The 23,758-nt window shown below is 36.0% G+C and overlaps 1 protein-coding gene across 1 annotated transcript in view; it reads left to right on the top strand.

The window, feature by feature from the left end:
- The window catches only part of ibtk (inhibitor of Bruton agammaglobulinemia tyrosine kinase), a 50,544-nt gene that overhangs the window by 6,284 nt on the left and 20,502 nt on the right, over positions 1–23,758 (top strand). The window contains exons 4-12 of the mRNA XM_067399988.1: positions 1,147–1,271; positions 8,552–8,662; positions 8,742–8,912; positions 13,286–13,403; positions 13,579–13,759; positions 14,777–14,900; positions 16,482–16,659; positions 16,738–16,888; positions 22,920–23,534. Of these exons, the coding sequence (XP_067256089.1) occupies positions 1,147–1,271; positions 8,552–8,662; positions 8,742–8,912; positions 13,286–13,403; positions 13,579–13,759; positions 14,777–14,900; positions 16,482–16,659; positions 16,738–16,888; positions 22,920–23,534 (1,774 nt within the window). The remainder of the gene's footprint in view (positions 1–1,146; positions 1,272–8,551; positions 8,663–8,741; positions 8,913–13,285; positions 13,404–13,578; positions 13,760–14,776; positions 14,901–16,481; positions 16,660–16,737; positions 16,889–22,919; positions 23,535–23,758) is intronic.

The following is a 23,758-nucleotide window of genomic DNA, read 5'->3' on the forward strand; positions in this document are numbered from 1 at the left end:
CATCTTTGATCATGTTTATCAAGGGTGCCAATAATTCTAACCACAACTGTACAGTTACTTGAGGGTGAGTAAAACTTGGGATAATTTTCATTTTAAAATGAACTAATTCTTTAATATTTATGATTGTATCAGTATTAATATAGTATTTATAACACTAAAATCTTAAAATGAAAATTCTGTTCTTATTTATCCTCACTGTTCCAGACCTGTATGATTCTTCTTAACAAAGTTAGTTCTTTTGAGAATTTATTATGTATTTAAATATTTTCATGCCGTAAAAGCATACAGTGTCCAGTGCTTTTCATGCTCCTAAAATGATGACAAACAACCATAACAGTAGTTCATATGACCATTGACTAGTGACTTTAGTTTTTATAAAAATGTTTTATAAAATGTTCCCCTCTCCTATGGCACTTTTGTGTCTCCAAGCTTGTCTCATGGCATCCTGCTTTGAGACCTGTCAGAACGCCAATGGTGTTTGGTTTCATTGATGTCAAAACTGATGTTTTGTGTCTTTTATGCTGTAAGTTTGAATAAGTGTAAGTGTCAATGATATCTGACAATCTTGTACTCTTTTGGGATGCTTCACAGTCTTTGGTCACTGACTACTTTCATTCAGTGGAAAAGAACAAGGACATTTTTCAAAATGAAATCTAAGGAACATTTTCAAATGCTGGTTTGGAATGACATGAGAGAGAGATTAAAATGAGAGAAAATGAAAGAGTTTATTTTTGGTTAAACCTTAAATCAATAAACCAAAAGTTGTCACATGCCACCATTTCTGGGTCCAACGCTCTATCAGATCCCTAAAGCAAACAACAAATGGTGCTAATATAAACTGTAAGACTGCAGAAATATCATGATCCTAACCTTTATCTCCATATTAAAATCTCAGTTGGACAGGCAGTGATTCTTCTTATGAATTGTTATAATATTGTTGTCCAGGATGCTGTAAACCTGAATACTGTAGCGTACACCATGAGTTTTCAAAGCTTAGCTTCAATTGTGTGGGATGAATAAATAGTGCTCATAAATGGCTGTTGAGATAGTATTCTTACTTGTAATGGACCTGGAAATGGTATTCAGTGTGTCAAAACAAGCGGATAACAATCATTAACTAGTGTTCTTGTTCTGATCTCATCGCAGACCCTGCTGAAGTATACACTTGGGGAAGCAACACAAATTTTAGTCTTGGACATGGAAACCAGGAGAGCAGACACCATCCTGAGATCGTGGACCTGTTTTCAAGGTCTGGGATCTATGTGAAGCAGGTAAATGTTGTTCAGGTTATTTATTTATTTTTTTGGTTTCGCTTTATTTTGATGGTCCACTTTAGATGTTCTGCTAACTTAACATAAGTAACTTGTAGGGGTGTGACGAGACGGTTAGCTCACGAGACACGAGATTGAGTTCACGAGAACGAGATGAGATTTTTTACACAGTATTTTTAAGAGATCATCATTGACGAAATACATGACTAGGAAAATGGTCTGCAGGTGCATTTGAAATGTTTTAACTAATCATCAGGTAATGAATGTAATTTCAGTTCTACTTTCTGAGTATGAATTATCATCCACAAACTCAGCTGACTGGCTTCTCCGGTATGATTTCATATGAGTCTCTTCTGATCTTAGAACTGTACATGATTTATGAACTTCTTCAACTTTTGACCTCCTAACTGAACTCCTTTCCATAAATTGATCTTAGAAATAAAAACAGTATAAATAAAAATAAGTTTCATCTTAGTCTTATTAAGTGCAAACAATAAGTACAACCATAATCAAAGAACTCTTTCTTAATATTAAAAGTGCGAATAGAGACCAAATTGTTCTTCATTATGATACAGTGCTAAGAGATGATTGCAAATACACAGCCCAGCCTAAGATAGCTTTCATACTGGGAGATATTTGCATGCGGGGGATTGAAATCTCATTTGAATGCACACTTGCATTCTACTTTAGCTTTTGAATTTGCGATCGCATATACTCTGAATAAGGAGCGGCGGTGCTGAGCATGCATTCTACAAGATAAGACATTTGTCAGATGCTTAGGCTCTGTTGTGCAACAAATCCTCCGCCATGGTCTTGTCAGTCATCTTGTTACTTACTCTCGTCACGTGATCAGTGAACTCCTGCTGCACTATGTCCGACTCTGCAGCTCATGTTGGATGAGTTGGATGGAATTGAAGTGACCATTATCCAACTGAATTAAATGTTTTTTAATTCTATAAAAAGACAAAAATGACAGCGTAGATGTAATCTAAATGCTGTGGTGGGCTTTTTTTTTATCCTAATTTCACCCTCTCACTCCATCATGGCAATTTCACGAGAAATCTCATCACATTTTAATCTTTAATAGTCATACCCCTATTGTCAACTAACTCTCAGTAGAGTATTAGTAAACTTAACTTAAGGTAACACTGTATAAAAACTTGCGCTATAAGGCATTAGTTAAGCATTAGTAAATACTAATTTCATTATTTATAAAGCATTAATAGACATATCTATAATATGTTTAATAATTGTATTTTCATACTTTATTAATGATCAGTTTATCATTTCTAAATTATGTATTACATTATTCACAAACCAGTTATTTAGGAGTTGTCAGTGGTTCATAAGATCATTTAGGAAGTGTAAGTAAATGTTTAATAAAATATTTAAATGGTCATTTATGCATCTTATTATTTAGACCTATAGTATTAGTTACTTAGTGTTACCAAGTAATATTTTTTTTTTACTAAGTGAAAATAAATGCTTTAACACATATTCCTAGTGTCAAAACTACTTCAGTACTAACTTTAAAACATTAGAGAACAGCAGTGTAGAAGATCACTGAACCTTCAAATCTCATTTATAAAAGCTTTGCAATGCAATGTCCTCACTTTAGATGAGCTCACAAAAATAGTTAACTGACCACTTCTAAATGTTTTATAATTACCTGAATTAATCATGAATTGCAGTAGGAATATGTGTTAATAAAACATTTATTAACACACTAAGTAACTATTACTATGTCTAAATAATATGTATAAATGAATGTTTAAATAGTTTATTTATCATTTAATTACACTTCCTAAATGATCGTATGAACCACTGACAACTCCTAAACAACTGGTTTGTAAATAATGTAATAATTTAGAAATTATAAATTGATTATTAATAAAGTATGAAAATACTGTTTTTAAACATGTTATAGATATGTTTATAAAACAAGAATAAAGCATTTATAGCTGTATTTATAAACTTTATAGCTGTATTTATAAGCTTACTAATGTCTATTATTGCTTTTAAATAATGAATAAACTGTTTACTAATGCTTAACTAGTGCTTCAAAGTGTGCAGTTATTATAAAATGTTACCGTAAACTCTAGTAGACTGTTAGTTTAGGGTTCGGGTTAGTAGAATAAGCTGACAGGTACGGTTAGCAAAAGTTACTTATGTGTAGGGGCAGCATCAAAATAAAGTGTTAGCAGAGATTAAGCAGACAGTCGAATACTCTGAGAATTAGTTGACATGTAGTTACAAAGTTACTTATTCAGTAGAATGTCTAAAGTGGACGATCAAAATAAAGTGTTACCTCAGAGAAGAAGAGGTCAAGGTCACCTTTAGGTCAAAGTCACTTTCATTTATATAGCACCTTTAAACAACAATTTTGCTGACCAAGGTGCTTAACAATAACACAATAAAAAGATAAGTCATACAAGAAATAGTATGAAAATCGACAACATAAACTATAAAACCAATTAAAATCAAGCCTAAGATTTTAACTCACTAAGACTAACAGATCTAAAAAATTATGAATAGGCCTGAGAAAAAAAGATATGTTTTCAGATATGTTTTAACCTAATTGACTGAGGTAGCAAATTCCACAGCTTAGGGGCAAATACGGAAAAGGCTCTTTCACCTTTAGATTTCAGGCGAGACAATGGAACGGCTAATAATTTATCAGAAGATGATCTGAGAGGATGATCTGAGAGTTGTTTGAGTAGAATATGGACAAATAAAGATATAAACTAGAGCCAGACCGTGCAAGGCTTTAAATACAAAATCAAAAACCTTGTAGTCAATTCTAAATTTGACCGGTAACCAATGTAAGTGTGCCAAAATAGGGATGATGTGCTCACGTTTTTTTCTTTCCCGTCAAAAAGCGAGCTGCAGCATTTTGAACTAATTGCAAACGTAATAAGGAAAACTGGTTGATACCAGCACATAAAGCATTACAGTAATCAAGCCTTGTTGAAATGAAGGTGTGAATAACTGTCTCTAGGTCACCAAAAGATAGAAAGGATTTCAATTTCTGTAAACCTCTAAGCTGGAAAAAACTAGCTCTAACAACAGAGATTATTTAGTTGTCGAATTTTACCTCTGAGTCAACAACAACACCCAGGTTCTTTACATAAGTGTGGATAATTGCTTGCAGAGGACCTAAACTGGGAGTCAGACCATGTACCAAATGGGGGGAACCAAATAAATGACTTCAGTTTTGTTTTCATTTAACTGAAGAAAATTTCCACCCATCCAACTTTTGATGTCATTTATGCATGCTAACAAATCAGATAAGGACTTTGACCCAGGTTTTATTGACATGTACAACTGGGTATCATCCGCATAAATGTGATATGGAACCTTATGAAATTCAGAAATGTAACGTAGGGGGAGCATATATAAGGAAAAAGAAATCGGAGCCCTGCGGCACCCCGCCCGTAACAGAAGCAGGCGATGAATGAAACTGACAGAGAAACTCCTCTCAGTAAAATAGGACTCAAACCACTCTAAGAGGGAGGGGAAGATTTTTTTTAATTAATGTGCCTCAATCTTTAATCAATTTTATGTTGTGCACTGATATATCATTTATTATAAATACTGCAATAATAATAATAATAATAATAATAATAAAAAATGGACAATTCTTGTTTTTTATCAATGTGGTCACTCTCACTCTTTATCATATTACTTGTATCTAGTTTAATTTTTGCTGATGAGGCGCATAATGTTATGAAATCCTCATCTGCAATGCAATTCCTCAGGGTTTATGCAAACAGGGCCTCAGGGTTAACTCCCCAGGGTTATGTGTGGATGCAAACAGAGGACCTGCTAGTGTTGCCTTGATAACAGGCTTCTCACAGGGGACCTCCTTCAAAACAAAGATCTCCAAGGGTCCTTGCAAACCATCTGAGGAGACTTGGACCTCTTTTGTTCTTGGAAATGCCCTCGAGGATGAAAACTATGTTCCCGTTGATGGAGGGAAGCTCTTTGTGTTGGAACTCGGCGTTTAGCAGATGTGCTTGAGCACTTAGGTGATTGTCACTGCTTTGGCATACTTGAACCTGAAAGCTAAACTCATGCCAACATCATGCTTTTAACGGTGTATAAGTTTCCCTTTTTTCCATGGTCATAGCGAGGACTCATTTGCATTTCGGATGGATAACCAACATGTGCTCATATGTGGATGGGAAATATGATCTAGTAGTGTTGCATGATCCCATTGTCAGCCTTTCATTTGAGATTTGGACATTTTTGAAAGAAGAACCAATGGAGTTAAGGGCATGATCAAAACGAATGTAGTAAGTGAAATCTGTCAACCATTTAGGATGATGGGAATCTTCAAGAGATGCTTCTCACCTATAAAAAGACACTTCAGCAATGCATATCATTTTTAATTGTTCAGTCTTTTGTGTGTACTTACAGTCGGCTGATTAATTTCTGAAGTGCAAGGCAGTCCTTTAATTTTACAGTGCTCATTGTGATGGCGGATCCTGTTTCCCGACCCTTTCATCGGCTCTCCCATGCCCCCTTAGCGCATTGTGACCTGCCACGCTGTTCTGCAGATGCTTTCAGTTAAATATTAAAATATTCATTCAGGGATAACGGCAGCAGATTAAATAAGCGTTGAGAATGCGAGTGAGAGCAGGTGCCAGTCAATTCTTTGCCCGCAGAGTTTGGATGCTTTACAGAACATCTCTTACTTCTGTTCTGGCCTTGAGGAGTGTTAAATTAATGATGATGTTGACCCTGGCACCCCTGCCCCGCTGTAGTCGACTCCGAGCCAATCCAGAGCTGGCATGCTCTGCAGAGAAAGGGCAGAGCTGTCATGGCTAAAAGTCAAGCCCTTATGATGAGCAGAACACAGCAGGTTCATTCTGGCCTGTTTCAGTTCTTAATTTACCTATAATCTCACCACTGTGAGTTTGTCTATCGTATTTACAGCGGCCTCAAAAGTATTTGATAGACTTGTCTAAAAAGATGTCTAAATGTCATTGCAAAGTAAAAACGGTTCTGAGAAAAATGTTTTTTGTTTTCTTTTCATTTGCACTTGCTTTGATATTTTTACAGTGACATTTAACCAGCTTGTCTCAGTGGTTGTGTCTAAAACGGATTCTGCCAAATCAGTCAGTGATTTTGCAGAAAGTGTGTTTGTGTGTATGAATTTATGAAAGTAAAATAATTTCGGACTGACTACCACATCACCATAGCGTCTTGTCTAAGGATCTTGATCAAATATTTAATGACAACAAGACCTATTTCTTGGTAAAATAGAATTATGAAATGAAAAATTAAATCATAAAAAAGGACAATTTATGGGTTAATTTCTTTCAGTCATTTCACATATACTATCATTCAAAAGTTTAGGGTCAGTACTTTTTTTTTTTTTTTTTCCCTCTCGAAATTGCTTCTTTTATTAAGTACTGATTCATTAAATTGATCAAAAGTACGGAAGAGGATTAGGGCCACGCAATAATAAAAAAAATAAAACCATTTCGAGATTAAAGGGTGTGCATAAGACTGACATGACACCTTCATAATCATGACATGACACGTGTCATGAATATGAAAGAGGTTTTATGCATGTTTATGACAACTGTCATTAAGTGTCATTCGCTCAGTTATGTCATTTTTAATGCAAAGGTGACATTGTTTGAGATGTCCGAGTTATGACAACTTGACATAAACCAACACATTCTAACCTTTCAGTGTCTTTGTCATGACAACTTGACATCATTTAGCTTTATAGGTTAACATTACATTAAACTGTCATGTGGTTGGTTTTGACATGAGGCCATTATAATAGTGTCATGAATATGTATCTTGACCTCAAGTACAGTGGTACAAATTGAACTTGTCATTAAAATGTCATTAAGTGACAATACTCTGACAAATAATTTTATAACAGCGTCATGAATATTTTTCATTTCAGGTTTTTTTTTTTTTTTTTTTTTCTCCAACAGAAGGTCAGATAATAGACAATTTCAAATTTTGTAAAAAAGATGACACTGTTATAAAATAATAGTAACACTTTATTTTAGGGTCTTTTAACTAGTTGCTTATTACTATTAGTATTCATATGGCTAAAATATTGACTATTTATTAATAATTATTAAGCACATATTAATGCCTTATTATGCATGACCTTATTCTACATTCTTAATCCTACCCAATACCTAAACTTAACAATAACTATAATAGGCAGTAAATAAAGAGTTTATTGAGGGAAAAGTCATAGTTAATCGTTTATATATGTGTTCACTATACTGAAGTGTTACCAAAATAATGTAATGTAATGTTAACCCTAGGGCTCAATATCGACGGCGATACATATCGATATTGAACGCGATATTGCGTGTCTTATCAGTGAACTACGGCTCTGTCTATTAAATGCCGCTTCATTTGAAAGCAGGTGATGGCGATTTAACGGTAATCAGGGAACCGGCTTTACTGAAGAAATGCGCGTGACAAAAGCATTCGATACATCGCCCAGCCCTAGTTAACCCATAAAGCTAAGTAGTTTTTTTAAGTTTGCTAATTAATCTGCTATGTCATGTTTATGACAGGTTATGATGTATTGGTGTATGTCAAGTTGTCGTAACAAAGACATCTCAAACAATGTCCATGACCATAAGGTCCAATGACCATAAGGACATTTATAATTTTTTTTAAAAGATTTATATTTTAAATAAATGCTGTTATTGAACTTACTGTTCTTTTAAAGGTTTAAACAAATGAAGCAGCACAACTGTTTTCAACATTGACATTAATAAGAAATGTTTCTGGAGCATCAAATCATCTCATCAGATGTGACACTGAAGACTGGAGTAATGATACTGAAAATTCAGCTTTGTTCACAGGAATAAATTACATTTTAAAATCTATTGCAATAGAGAACAGTTATTTTAAACTGTAATAATTTCACAATATTGCTGTTTTTACTGTACTTTTAATTGAAAAATGCAGCTTCAGTGAGAATGAGACATCTTTCAAAAAATTTAAAAATCCCACCGACCCCAAACTTTTGAACAGTATTATATTCTGGTTTCAAATTGATCAGATGAAGGCATATTGGTATACAGGATGTTACAAAAAATGTTACTCTTTCCTTGATGTCTTCTACCTTCTTACTAAAAATTAACTTTAATCTTTTGCTGGATAAACGTGCTTGTGATACATAAGTATGGCTTATGATTTGGAAAATATCAGAAAGCGGACCATGCCTACCTGTTCAAACATGATCTTGAATGACGATGGCAACATTGTTGTGTTTGTGTCTTTTTGAGGTGGTGTTGTGCAAGTTCCACTCGGTCTTCCTGTCGCAGAAGGGTCAGGTGTACACATGTGGACATGGACAGGGCGGACGACTTGGACATGGTGATGAACAGACATATCTGGTAAGATGTTTTGGTGTGGGGTAATGCACGTATTTCTTCATCTGCTTTCTAAGACTTGGTGTCTATGTTCACATCAAAGGTTCCCCGAATGGTGGAGGGTCTTTTGTCCCATCACTGCTCACAGATTGCAGCGGCCCGAGATCACACTGTCGTCCTGACAGAGGAGGGGTACGTCTACACTTTTGGGCTCAACAACCACCATCAGCTGGGTCTGGCACCTCCTCCTGCTTCCAGCCAAGTTCCCAAACAGGTCGGCGGTCAATCTGGGGCCAGATTTGCATCTTCTCATTTTCTTACTTAAAGACCCCCTTTGGTGAAAATCAAATTTTTAATGTATTTGTCTATGTGGTGTTTTTAATATATGTTTTAAGACAAACCATGTACAAATTCATAAGTCAACACCATTGTGGAGTATTTTATCCTTTAAATCTGCAGTGATCTAAAGACAGTCTCAAAAATGCGGTTTTGAAATCGCTGGTGTCTGTAACATCACAACTACCTTGTAACCAGTCGCATCAATGTGCCAGCGGGCTTTAGCATATCAACTGACCGTTCTGAAGCAGGGGAGTCTCGAGAAGCCAGGTTATCCCTCTATATTTTTCTGTTGACATGAAAAATCAGGTAGATTTAGCAATAAAACGGGTGGATTATGTATAGGATGCATACAGTATTATGATGAAATATATGCCTTTTTCCACTGACGTTCTATGTTGTTCAAAGCGTTTCTAAAGGTGATTACACACGTGGCAACTTTTTGAGCAATATTGCGGGGCAATGTTGCTGTCAACGGGCAACCTGATGAGACACAGGGCAACTAATTATGGCAACAGACAGTTGGCAGCAACTAATCAGAGAGGAGCAAATCTATTGCCAACCCAATAAATACCTTTATTATAGGCACTTTATTTCAACTTTTCAAATATTTTCTTCATTTTTCTTAAAAATAAATGGCTTTCCGATCTGATTTGTGATAGAAAAAGGGATAAGAGTGAGTTCAGCAAAAGGCGGATTCGAACCCGCGTCGACCGCATTTAAAGCTACATTCATGTGCCATACACCCTACAGCCTACACTACTACAGACGTTTAACTAACTCCGTCTTTTTAGTATTTAACTGAAAACATTCAGTGGCTTGATTACAGCTTACATGCATTACTTCGGACAGTTGTTGGTATTTTAAGCAATATATGAGGTCAATTCGCTGTTTTGGGTTGACGCATGACAACTTACTAGCATAAAAAGATATAAGTTCACACTCTTTTTCTCCGCTCCACTGCCGCTGAGAGGCCGCCATGTTGTTTGAATTTTTTCTGAATTCTCCGAACCAGTCACGTGATCGGCTGCTAACATTCTGATTGGAGGATCTTAAAAAATTGCCCTCAACCGATCTAACGTATCCAGATATAAATTTGTTGCTCATTCTCAATGGGAAAGTGCCCAAGCAACGTTGCTCGGCAACATTGCTCAAAAAGTTGCCCCGTGTATCATCAGCTTTAGGATGCTGATTGTTGGAAGGCAGCTGTCTGACTCTGAGATGGCAAAAGGGAACATGGTTTGTGTAACATTAGCAACACATTATTAGTGGTTTGATAGTGTAGTCAAGCAGAAGGCTAATCATATTAAAGCGTTAGTTCACCCAAAAATGAAAATGATGTCATTAATGACTCACCCTCATGTCGTTCCAAACCCGTAAGACCTCCGTTCATCTTCGGAACACAGTTTAAGATATTTTAGATTTAGTCCGAGCGCTTTCTGTCCCTACATTGAAAATGTATGTACGGTATACTGTCCATGTCCAGAAAGGTAATAAAAACATCATCAAAGTAGTCCATGTGACATCAGTGGGTTAGTTAGAATTTGTTGAAGCGTCGAATACATTTTGGTCCAAAAATAACAAAAACTACGACTTTATTCAGCATTGTCTTCTCTTCCGGAATCCTTTCCATTGAATTGATTCCATTGACAACAACGACGTAAAAGTGCATTACCAACGCCAACAGATGAAAGGATTCAATGGAATCAATTCAATGGAATCAATTCAATGGAATCAATTCAATGGAATCAATTCAATGGAATCAATTCAATGGAATCAATTCAATGGAAAGGATTCCGGAAGAGAATACAATGCTGAATACAATGCTGAATAAAGTCGTAGTTTATTTATTTATTTTTTTTCGTTATTTTTGGACCAAAATGTATTGTATACATAATTTACTACTGTTAATACTATAGTAATTACATGTAGTAACATGTAAATATATCACCTTTAAAATAAGGTGTTTCTGTTCTTAAAGGGTTAGTTCACCCAAAAATGAAAATGTCGTTAATTTCTCACCCTCATGTTGTTGTACACCCGTAAGAGCTTCGTTCATCTTCTGAACACAAATTAAGATATTTTTGATCAAAACTGATGGCTCAGTGAGGCCTGCATGGACAGCAATGACACTTCCTCTCTCAAGATCCATAAAGGTACTAAAAACATATTTAAATTTGGTTAACCTGAGTTCAGTGCTTCTACCTTAATATTATAAAGTGAAGAGAATATTTTTTGTGCGCAAAAAAAAAACGACTTTTTAGCAATATCTAGTGATGGCTGATTTCAAAACACAACTCAACTCAAACGATTCATAATGCTCCGAAGCAGTGTTTTAAAATCGGCCATCACAGATATTGTTAAAAAGTAGTTTTTTTTTTTGGCGCACAAAAAATATTCTCGTCGCTTTATAATATTAAGATTGAACCACTGAACTCGCATGAACTGATCTAAATGTGTTTTTAGTACATTAATGGATCTTGAGAGAAGAGAGGAAATGTCATTTCTGTCTATGCAGGCCTCGCTGAGCCATCGGATTATGTAAAATGTTGAATTTATTGATAGTACTTTGAAGTGACAACATTGAGCGATAATGTAAACCATGATCAGTCATGATTACACATGATCTAACCTTGCTTCATTAAAAATTCGAATTTTAATTTTATAATTATAACAATTTTGCACACACTCCCACACAGCAAGCACAAAAATACGGATCGCAAATGAATGCACCATCTTGAGCCTGGCCCTTTAAAATGAACTATTTATAATACACAGCCCATTAAAAATATGATGCCCAGTGCAGGACTGCCAAAAAGTCAGTCACAATGAAAGTAGTGTGCATACTTATGATTATTACAGCAATCTGCAGGCTGCCCAAAAAAGGTGTTTTCACTGAGTTGATCAGCCAGAATCGCTATACACTTAGATGACTCTTAAGCATGTCATTTCCTTCTTAGGAAAAAATAAGACTTAAGAAAATATTTGAAAAAGCCTTAAATGTATAGTTTTTCCCAAAATGAAAATGTTTCCATGATTTACTCACCCTCAAGTGGTGTATATGACTATCTTCTTTCAGATGAACACAATCCGAAATATATTTAAAAATATCCATAGTCCTCCAAGGTTTATAACGGTTGTGAATGGCCAAATTCTGAACACAGAAAATGCATCCATCCATTAAAAAAAAAAAAAAAAAAAAGAATCAATATGACTCCAGGGGGATAATAAAGGCCTTTTGAAGCGAAGGAATGTGTTTTTGTAAGAAAAATATCCATATTTAAAACTTTATATATTCAAACAAGTAGCTTCAGGCGAAAGACCGTACGCAGAATGCTTAAGTCGACTTGTGGCAAATGAGTATTCCTCTGACGCGATGTATGACACAGGATGTAAGAGTATTATAAACTTAGAGGCCTAATTCGTGACCGGTGTTTTGTTTTGCTCTCTCGTCTGAGCCTCCGCGTGCGTCATCGCATCTGGTCAAAGGTTGCTCTTCCTCCCAGGTCGACTTGCACAGTATGCGTATGGTCGTCTGCCGGAAGCTTGTTATTTGAATTTATAAAGTTTTAAATATGGATATTTTTCTTATAAAAACGCATCGCTTCGCTTCAAAAGGCCTTTATTATCCCTTCTGAGTCATGGATTTTTTTTTTTTTTAATGGATGGATGCATTTTTTCTGTTCAAACTTTGGCCTACCATTCACAACCGTTATAATTCTTGGAGGACTAAGGATATTTTTAAATATATCTCAGATTGTGTTTGTCTGAAAGAAGATCATCATACACCTAGGATGGCTTGAGGGTGAGTGAATCATGGGACAATTTTCATTTTTGGGTGAGCTATGCCTTTAAGATAAATTCTAAGTGCAAATTTCTTAACTTCTTTTTTTTTTTTTTTAAAGGTAAACAGTGTGTAGCCGTTGGTGCTCTAGCGGCTAATAAACAAAACTTCATACGTCTTGCAGCTGGAGCTACTTCTCTCTGTTTATGTATATGACGAGTCACACAGATACTGGGCTACGCCGCAGCAGTGACGACCCAAACGGTCTAAAATAGTCCAAATATAAACACTTACAGGCATGATATAGGCTGATTCAGGATAAGACAAAAACATGGTTTGAAAGATGGGTTCATGATGCACTCACTCATGATATAAATTGCAAATTTTAAAGAAAAAAAGTTACTTAATGTAACTTTTAAAAAGATTTTTGTGAATCCGACCCCTGATCGCACTGTATCACAAATTTGATAAACTTTGTGTAATTCCATAAATTGCATTTTTTTTTTTTTTTTTTCTATTGACCACAGGTCACCTCTAAGTCCCTGAAAGGGAGATCCGTGATTGGCGTCGCAGCCGGCAGGTTCCACACTGTTCTTTGGACCCGAGATGCGGTATACACCGTAGGATTAAATGGTGGTCAACTTGGTAAGAGGCTCAAGCACTCAGATCTGTTTGTCGCAGACAAAAATCAGATTGTTTAACTGATCTAAAATCTCTCAGGTGTTCAGCAAATCCTCCACATGAAATTTCACCAGAGCATCTGCTTCATTTGCTTCTTCCCATATGTAAAGTTGTGGTCCTACCATTGTGATACATTCAGGTTACCTGCTGGAGCCCAATGGAGAGAAGTGTGTGACTGTTCCTCGACAGGTGTCCGCTCTGCACCACAAGGATTTGACCATCACTATGGCGGCAGCGAGCAATGGGGCCACTGTGTGCGTGACCGAAAAGGGAGATGTGTACCTGCTGGCTGATTATCAGTGCAAGAAACTGGCCTCCAAGTGAGTGGAGCTCAGACTGAAGTTTGACCATTATGATGTCTTAGTGATTCAGATTTTGTACTGTTTTTAGAGGTTGATATATAATCTGCAACAGGCACTTAACACTAGCTACTAGATATGTTTATGCAAATGTTGGGGTATTGCATAAAAAATGCTAGAAAAATGCCAAGATGCACATAAAATCTTAAAATGCACATACAAATGTATGCATTCAATTGAGGTAGATATTTTTTTATTTATTTGGTAATAAAACGTGTGCATAAACTATGGTGGAAACACATATTTTCTGAATAAATTCCTGGATGTGTAACAAAAGACTTGCATGACTTTGCCTGTGGAATAACTTGAATAACCAATGGACCAATCTCATTACGCACCATTTAAAGTATTGTTTTAGTCATTCTGAAATGCCTCAGCCAAAGTAAAGATAACAAAGTAAAGCTCGCTGAAATGCAAGTAAATCAAGTTGTTTATACAAGATGCCGGATAGGACACTCAAGACTAACACATAAATTTTTACTTTCAGGAGAAAACTATCCAAAGTGTCCATCTTGCCTGAATCCACTGTCCATTAAACATATTTTACTGCACTGTAACACTTCTACCCTTTTAAGAAAATTGTTTTATTCTGTTGATTCTTTTGAAGAGGTTTTTAATCAAGTAAATCCAAATTTGAAAATTTGGATCTTATTTAGTTTTTTTTCTTTTAACTAAAACTCTCTCTCACCATGAATATAGCTATAGAAGCTGGCATGGCGTGAAAGAAAGAAAGAGAGAAAGAAAGAAAGATGTATTATGTAGGAAAAAGAGTAACATGCTTCCCCGGTTGCAACTTTTATAAGAATTATTTTATTACTGATACACAACAGTTTGCTGTAAAGTATTTGTTCACTTGAACACATGGAATAAATGGTTTGTTATTTGGAAATGTTCTATGCGATATTCCAATTCCAAGTTAAACGTTCAGTTGGATGGATGCATAACTACTATTAACACTGTCCTTGTGCTGTTCTCCAGACAGATGAACCTGAAAAAAGTTCTAGTGAGTGGTGGTAGTTTGGATCATCGTATTGATCCTCAGCTTCTACATGATGGTGGAGGAGAAAAGCTGGTGATTCTGGCTCTAGATGAAACTGGAAGGGTGAGTGAACGACACTGAACTGAACTTAAATATGCATATCAGAGACACTAACAGGATCAAAATATTACCCATGCATAACTAAATTTTAAGATAAGCTTTTGGGTATTTTAAAACTTTGGGTATTGGTTTAAAGCCTGAAACGGTCTGTTTTGATAATCAACTGATCTGACATTATCATACAAATACCCCTGTTACTCCCTAAAAATGCTCATGAGGGAGTTGTCACAATGCCTGTTGTGATATTTGGTATATAGGTGCTTCTGTTAATCAGAATTTAGCAAATGGGAATTTCTTGACATAAATTCTTTGCATCCACCAACATTGAAATCTTCTGATCTGGAAGAAGTATAGAGATGTTTGTGGTGTACATAACAGTGACAGCTAATGCTCTGTTTCCTAATATTATCACCTAAAGTGCAAGAACAACAAAGGGCCTAAGACCAAGCCTTGTGGCACACCATATACTGTAGGTCAGGCAGATTTTCATTTACACAAATCAGTGGCAACAATCTGACAGGTAGGACCTAAACCAAGCTAGTGACTGAACGTATTTGCCAACACGATTCCCTAACCTGTGTAAAATAATGTTTTGATCTATATATCAAAAGCAGCACTTGGGTCTAATATACTGTGATGTTCAGCTAGCGGGTTACAATGTCTGCTTAACCAAGATGTTCAGTCTTGTGTGCCACTACGTGCCTGATAAAAGCCTATCAGCTGCACCAGGCTAGTTAGTGGAATGGGGTCCAAGTTTTTAGTAATGTTTAATTGATTTTGCACCAGTTTTCTTATCTATATATTTGTATTACACATTCCTTTTTTTTTTTTTTTAATACTTAATCTAATGCCTCCAGTTGGTTTGCCTAGCATATATGCCTACTCGTCTGGTTATTTGCCAGAGCTGTGGAATTTCATGGATGAAATTTGGCAAATTTTGTATGAATAAATCATTTACACTTAATCAAATTGCGGTATGGACTAGTGTCTGTGAATAATAATGCACAAAAAGACTATTATGTAAAATGAAGTCTGCATGTTTGTCATGTCTGAGTAAATGAGCTGTGCATTTTCATTTGCTACTCCTACAAATCATAATCCCTATTTTTGTAAAAATTATGAATGATTAAGTTGTTAGTATTATGAATTAAATTGATCAGATTTCTATTAAATTGGTATCCTGAAAAATTAAAATATAAAACAGAGAATTTGGGAACAATAAAACAGAATAAAACAAATCAAAACAAAAAAAATCATAGGGCCCCAAAAATGTAATAATTTGTTGTTAAACTGTGTGGTTTATGATTTCAGTTAAATATATATGCTTTTTGATTAGGCTCCTAAAATTTCATTTAACTATTAAAATGTAATCCAGAAAAAAAAAAAAAAAAAAAGAAAAAAGGGAAAAGGGCAGAATCCATTTGGGGGGGAAAGTAAAACAGATTTCATAGGGCCCTAGATTTTTTTTTCTTGAGCCAGTAAAGCATCTTTCAACCACTCAGAACACTTTAGCAACCATTTAGCTGGTATTGTATTCATTCTGTTAATTTTCACAGTTTCTTCGGTCTTTCTCTGTTTTTGCAGGTGTTTTGCTGGCGCTCCACGGGCACGTCAGTGAGACCGTGTCGCTGGGCGTATGGACGACAGGTCTTCATGTCAGACATCGCCCTGAGTAAGAACAGCATGATGTTTGTTACTCAGGATGGAGAGGGCTTCAGTGGACAGTGGCTGGGACAGTACAAGAAAGCTGCAGACAAAAAAGGTACTGAGACCATCAGTTTAACTAAATATGTTTTAAATCAAATAGAATTTCTTTACTAGATATGCTCTGTTGTGTCAGATAACCTGGAGGTGTCCGGCCACTCAGACGGAGGGGTCGCTTATGAACGAATCCGTCTGGAGAAGCTTCATTACGTCCACAGAGCCGTCAGCATCACCATGGATTCTAATGGCCGGAATTTCGGAGTACTGCAAGCCGATCCCAAAACCAGGTGCAGATAATGATGTCTAGGGTCACAGATGTGTGTGACTAAAGACATTTTGGAGTTTAACATTTCTGGCTTCCGATGTCACTAAATAATTCCAGCTCCTTCTGAAGTTGTTTATCGTACAAAGGTAAACAAAATGTCCTTAAAGCCAAACACTGATTTTAAATAACCACTACGTAGGCCCAGCAAAACCAGGAAATGACCAAATTTACAGTCTTTCAAGACAAACAACATCAGTGTGATTTACCAACATAACATAAGACTATAAATACTGTATTAGGATCAGCCATGTTACCAGTAAATACAAGATAAATACTGTAGAGTTTTCCGGACACAGAGCTTCACAGCCTGACATCAGCAATAAAAGATATGGGAGGCATTCTCTCCTCCATTTTAAAAGTGGATAAACCGGTTTATTTTGTTATCTAAACTATGTGGTAATTATATGGTTAGTTCGAAGTTATTATTTGCATTTAGCATTGTTTTTTTCCCTTGCTGTATGATCCATCTGAACAGACCTGCAGCCCATTTTAGGGTTGTGACCCATCAGTTGAGAAGCAGTGTTTTTTTTTTTTTTTTTTTTTTTCTCTCTCGTCAGTCAGATCCACCCTTCATCAGTGCCATGATTCCAAGCATACCCCTGTATCCATTTAAGAAGCTTATTACCGTAATTATTATAGAAAGCTGGACCTCAAATACTAACACTATAAAGGTAAATAGATATACTCATAATCATTGTTATACAACAAAAAAAAAAAAATTATAAAATTTATTAAAAAAATTATTTAAAAAAAAATTATATTTTCAAAATCCAAGATATCCTTTAAGTACACATTGAAAAAGAACAATTGAGAATCAGTTATTATGAGTATACCTATTTACCTTTATGGTGTTAGTATTCAAGGTCCGGCTTTCTATAACCATTTAAACTTGGCCACATGTATGTGTCTCTGCAAAACTAGTCTAAATCCAATCCTCAATTCCCACACTATTCAAAAGAGTTCCCATCACTAAAAATTGCATTGAAATGTGTGTACTAGTGCTGTCAAAATTAGTGTGTTAATGCATGCGATTCATTTTCAGTTTAATTGCATTTAAAATGTTTAACACAATTAACATAGCATCTGTTTTTTCCGTCATAATTTAGCTATCGTTATTATATGATCATGCTTTTATTCACACAAATGCTTTTAAACCATTGAAGCGCCACAAGACAAACTAGAGCGCGCTGTCTGTGAATGTTGTGTTTGTGTGACACACACACGCACACAAGTTCTCTTTCGTGCTTGAACAAACAACACAACATTATGTCAAAATGCCCGGGGGGTTTTTCCAAGTATCCTCATAAGAGCAGTCATAAATTAGTTAAATAACGTCTTAAATTAATTTAGAGTTGTGAGAAAATGAGATGCATGTAAGATCCGTGTCATGTTCGGCAGCGGCAGCTCTTAAAGTGACAGCAGCCTAATAAACCAGTTGCTGTGATGTCTGTCATTAATCTTCATCAAAGGTAAAGAGAAAATTTACTTTAAACAAAGGTAACAGAAAAAATTAGCTTTAAAGGTGCCATCGAACGTTTTTTTACAAGATGTAATATAAGTCTAAGGTGTCCCCTGAATGTGTCTGAAGTTTCAGCTCAAAATACCCCATAGATTTTTTTTTTTTTTAAAACTGCCTATTTGGGGCATAATTAGAAATGCGCCGATTCAGGCTGCGGCCCCTTTAAATCACGCGCTCTCCGCCCCCTCCAGAGCTCTCGACTCTATCACAGCATAAACAAAGTTAACACCGCTAATATAACCCTCAAAATGGATCTTTATAAAGTGTTCATCATGCATACTGCATACATGCGTCGGATTATGTGAGTATTGTATTTATTTGGATGTTTACATTTGATTCTGAATGAGTTTGAGGCTATATGCTCCGTGGCTAATGGCTAATGCTACACTGTTGGAGAGATTTATAAAGAATGAAGTTGTGTTTATGAGTTATACAGACTGCAAGTGTTTAATAATGAAAATGGCAACGGCTCTTGTCTCCGTGAATACAGTAAGAAATCATTGTAACTTTAACCACATTTAACAGTACATTAGCAACATGCTAACATGAACTCTTGTTATTTAACTATGCCAAGATAAATTCAATTTTTAATTTAAGACTGTAAAATGATTGACTTTATTCAGTTACTGTATATTTCCTACCAGGTAGGAAGGCCACGGGTAAATATGACATTTATTATAATGGGTTTAAGTGAAGATTGTTTTAAGTTCACTTTAATTAAAAGTCATTTTTTTAATGCCCAATAAATGTTACAATTAATAGCTTTTAGTTATACTGTAATATTGAATGTCTATCATGTTTTAAAAAAAAATCTATTTCATAGTGACATCAGGAACAGTATTAGTATCAGTGATTTATAAAAAGATGCCATTAAACAATTATTTAAAATTTACTGTCTTTAAGCTGTGTCTACATTAATTTGGAGAGTAACTGACATTTTTAAAATACAAAAATATTAAAAATTCAAATGTTTTTAATTAATTAATTACAGAAAAAAATGTAATTTAGTTAAATTTTGTAATTGATTGACAGCACTAGCGTGTGCACTCTTTTCTACACACATTGGGTCTCATTCATGAAACACAAGCAGAACGAATTTTTGTGTAAATCGTGTGTAAAGTGGTTCTGGGGTAAATTTTCGGATTCATTAAAATGTTCGTATTTTCCAAATGTTAGTTGGTACGAAAGAAATCTACACGTGCTCCCAGCCACGCGTAAATTGTGCGTTTAACATCCGAACGTTTTGCTCATTAATAAGGCTGCATTTTAATTCACCTTAATAAGGTACATATTTACACAGCATTTTGAAAAAATATTATATATAGTAATTACATACGTTTTTTTCTTTTTACTTTTATTGTGAGAGCCAGTAATAAATTTACATTTATTCATTTGGCAGACGCTTTTATCCAAAAAGACTTACAAGTGAGGAATACAACAAGCGAGTCGTCATGACGAGGCAAATAGACAAGAAGTGCTCACAATACAAGTTATAGGCAGTGCTCAGATTATCCTAAACTACAATAGAGAGGGATTAGGGGAAGTGAAAGGATAGGAATAAGAAGTTGTTGTTGTTTTTTTTTTAAGATGAGGTATAAGATGAATAGCATCTGCAAACGGAGCACTTTAATCAAATAATGGATAGATTTCAATACGGTTGGGCAAACTAATGGCCCCTTATTTGTTATGGAAATTGTTTCCTATAAAATGTCCAAAATCCTTTGTTTGGTGTCATAATATGATGCCCATGTAGTTGTCAGTCGGATTTAATGGGCGGGATTTATGGTAATTGAGAATGAGCGTGCACGCGCGTCCCATTTACGACTGATTGGAATTCATTAACACACACACACATTTCACGATCACTTCTGACGTTTACGAAGTATTTGTGAATCAGGAGAAGAGTTTTTGGGAAGGTCTCTTTACGCGCAAAACACTCACATATTTACTCGTATATTTACGAGTGTTTCATGAATGAGAAGTAAACTGAATGACTTTAAACCATTTTCATTTTGATTCACATTTAGATTATATATTCCACTCTCATTAATGCAGTTAGGCTCTCAAATTACATAAAGTCTTTATCCAGAAGTTAAGCAAAAATTATATGAATTTGGATAGAAATATTTGTAGTGGATGCACTGCTTTTGAACACTTTTCCTGTGGCATGCTACGTTTGAATGTTTTAATGACAGCGAGGAGTGCTATAGGCGCCTGATAATTCCTCATTAAACTAAATAGTAGAACTCATTTTCTGAGCAAATATTTCTCATGAGAACAATAATCAATGATGCGCTTTTGACTATTATTATGGCAGACACTAATGGATTTGTTCAGTGGTAGAATGGTCCATTGGTCTGTTTGAATGGGTCCGGTGACAATACTGTACAACCACTGCTGCACCGAGGTGTGCTGTTGATGTCAGGTGCAGGCAGACTAATGAAAATACTTCTGTGATCTTCCCAACATTATGAAAAATACATTTGTATTTGAAGAATAGAATTTAACGGAAACTGTAAGATTTGCAAGTTTTTTTTTTTTTTTTTTTTTTTTTTTACTGTTCAGTAAGACAATTGTATTTACACTGCAATGAATAAATAAATAAATAAATAAATAAAACAAGTAGGCCTATCAATTTCCATTAAAAATATACTGTATAAACATTCTAAAATAGATGTTAATCATGATTAATAATTAATAAAAATTTTATAAATTTGATTAATTTAAAGCTGCAGTCCGCAACTTTTTTTGTGTTAAAAATTTACAAAAATGATATAATGAGAATATACAACATGAATCCATTTTCCAAACCGTGTTTTTGTCTTATCCTGAATCATTATGGTACACTTATAATAAGTGTTTATATTCTGACTATTTCAGATCGGACTGGTAGGACTCGCGGCAGAGTATCACAGTAACCGCGTGACTCGCCATAGACATACACAGAGAAAAGTAGCTCCGGCTGCAATGTTCTTCCGCAAGACGCGTGCAGTTCTGTTTATTAACCGCTAGAGGGCCAAAAATCGCGGACAGCAGCTTTAAAACAATTAAAAATACTATTTGGCCAGTGGAAACGAATGAGAATAACTCAAGTTTTCTCTGAGAAGTATTTTATATGGCTTTTACGGATATTTTTTGATATAATAATTATTCTAAAACAAGACAAGGACACTGAATGATGCACAATGACTGCACAAATGGCATTCATAGTTCGTATCTCATATTTCGCTAATCTCTTGTAGCCTACCATTAAACATGGTATCACGTAGATGAGAATATGCGTATGGAAATGAACTTTTTTTTTTTTTTTTTTTCAAGTTTTTATTTTGCTGGAAATCCACAGGGATCCCTTAAAGGAGACCTATAATGCCCCTTTTTCAAGATGTAATATAAGTCTCTGGTGTCTCCAGAATGTGTCTGAAGTTTCGGCTCAAAATCCCCCACAGATCATTTATTATAGCTTGTCAAATTTGCCCCTATTTGGGTGTGAACAAAAACACACCATTTTTGTGTGTGTGTCCCTTTAAATGCAAATGAGCTGCTGCTCCCGGCCCGCTTTCCAGAAGAGGGCGGAGCTTTAACAGCTCAGCAACAACAAAGCTGGAGAATCTCACACAGCCAAAATGAGGATTGTCAGTAACGGCGTTCAGCCTTACATTGTTCAAACCGGAGTCGACACTGATGGAGAGACTCAGGAAGAAGTTACAACTTTTAGAATGAAACTGGACATTTCTGAATGGTTAGTGGATAAATTTATGTAGTTTCTGTGGAGTTGGAGCTCGACTAGCATGTGCCGTCATGTTAATCTTTTGTGTTGAATTGACCCTCGTTTGTGAACCAGTCCAGCATAAAATGACGAGCGGTACATGACAACAACACTCTACTACAACAACTCTTCCTCTTTTCTAAAGCAGCCCAACATGGCCTCACCCCCGTTGTTGTGTATTCCCAGGGTTTATGTAAATTTTATGGTTTGTGATGTCGCCAACCCAGGAAGAAGCTCGTTATAGTACCTACCAACTGTTGTAATCCGTAAAAAGCAATTTGTGTAAAAGAAAATATCTCCCTTTGTATTGAACTTTGAGCGTCGTATCTTTGCAGATGTTGTTTATGCTCACACTAACTAAAGTTAAAAAAGTGAAATCATAATCAAAGACCCCTTTAAAGCTTCTCTTTTGTCGATAAGCACTTCTCATTACATATATTAGATGGTTGGCGCATGTTTCCTTTCCAAATGCACATTAAAGCGACTCAAACTGATGCATACTCAATACTCATACTCAAGCAGGTGCAGATGGTGCCAGATCATGAGCTGCTCACTTTTACGCAAACACAGTGCTGCATAAAACACACAGTGCTTATCTTTATTTAATTAAATCACAGCCTTTGTGATTTGATAACCGCAATTGTGATATTGCTTTATTTTTTGATGAATCATGCAGCCCTACATTCATTTTTCTTCTTCCTTCTTCAGCTTGTATGAAGTTCCCACCACTTCTGGGTCCACATTCTCCCAGCACTTCCAGCGCCTCTTGACCGAAGCCGATGAGACCGACAGCATCCATGACGTGACCCTGCAGGCTGGCGATCGCACCTTTGCAGCACACAAATACATCCTCTCCATGCGGTCAGACTTCTTCCGTAAATTGCTCCTCCCCGAGGGCTGCAAAGAGGGTGATGGAGAGGTGAAGAAAGGGGAAGACGCGGTGGGCTGTGACCTGCTGGTTCTAGAGAAGGTTCCTCCTGAGATGCTGGAGCACGCGCTGCACTTCATCTACACAGACTCCTGTAAGATGCTAGTGCATGGGACCCGGCCCATCATCCCCCGCTCCAACCTGAGCTCTGATCCTGAACCACAGCAGCAGCTTATCCACAGTCTACAGGCTTTGGGGCTGGAGAACCGGTCTGCTCTGGAGGTGTACCGCTCTCTTCCTGCTAAGACTTGTGAGGAAGCAGACAAGCCCAAGGGCAAAAGCACTAAGTCTGGGAAAAAAGGCAAGAGCGGAAGTATTGGTGAACCTGGACAAAACCCTGTGAAGATGCTGCAGGGAGTCGCCAAAAAACTGGGTTTGGGGAGTCTTTCAGCACGGTGAGACACTTTTCGTAGCGTAATTGTTCTCTTAAAGTTCACCTACAATGTTAACAAGTCTGATAGTCGGTCTATATTTCATCCACATGAAGGGTACATGCAGTGCTGCCTTACAAATTGGTCAAAAAATGTGTCTTAAGAGGAAGCATGTTTAAGCTGATAGTACATTTTTGTGCTGATGATTAATTGTCATACAAATAATCAAACAATCAGTACATGCATTC

This window comes from Chanodichthys erythropterus, chromosome 2 (assembly GCF_024489055.1).
Source record: "Chanodichthys erythropterus isolate Z2021 chromosome 2, ASM2448905v1, whole genome shotgun sequence".
Classification (NCBI taxonomy): domain Eukaryota; kingdom Metazoa; phylum Chordata; class Actinopteri; order Cypriniformes; family Xenocyprididae; genus Chanodichthys; species Chanodichthys erythropterus.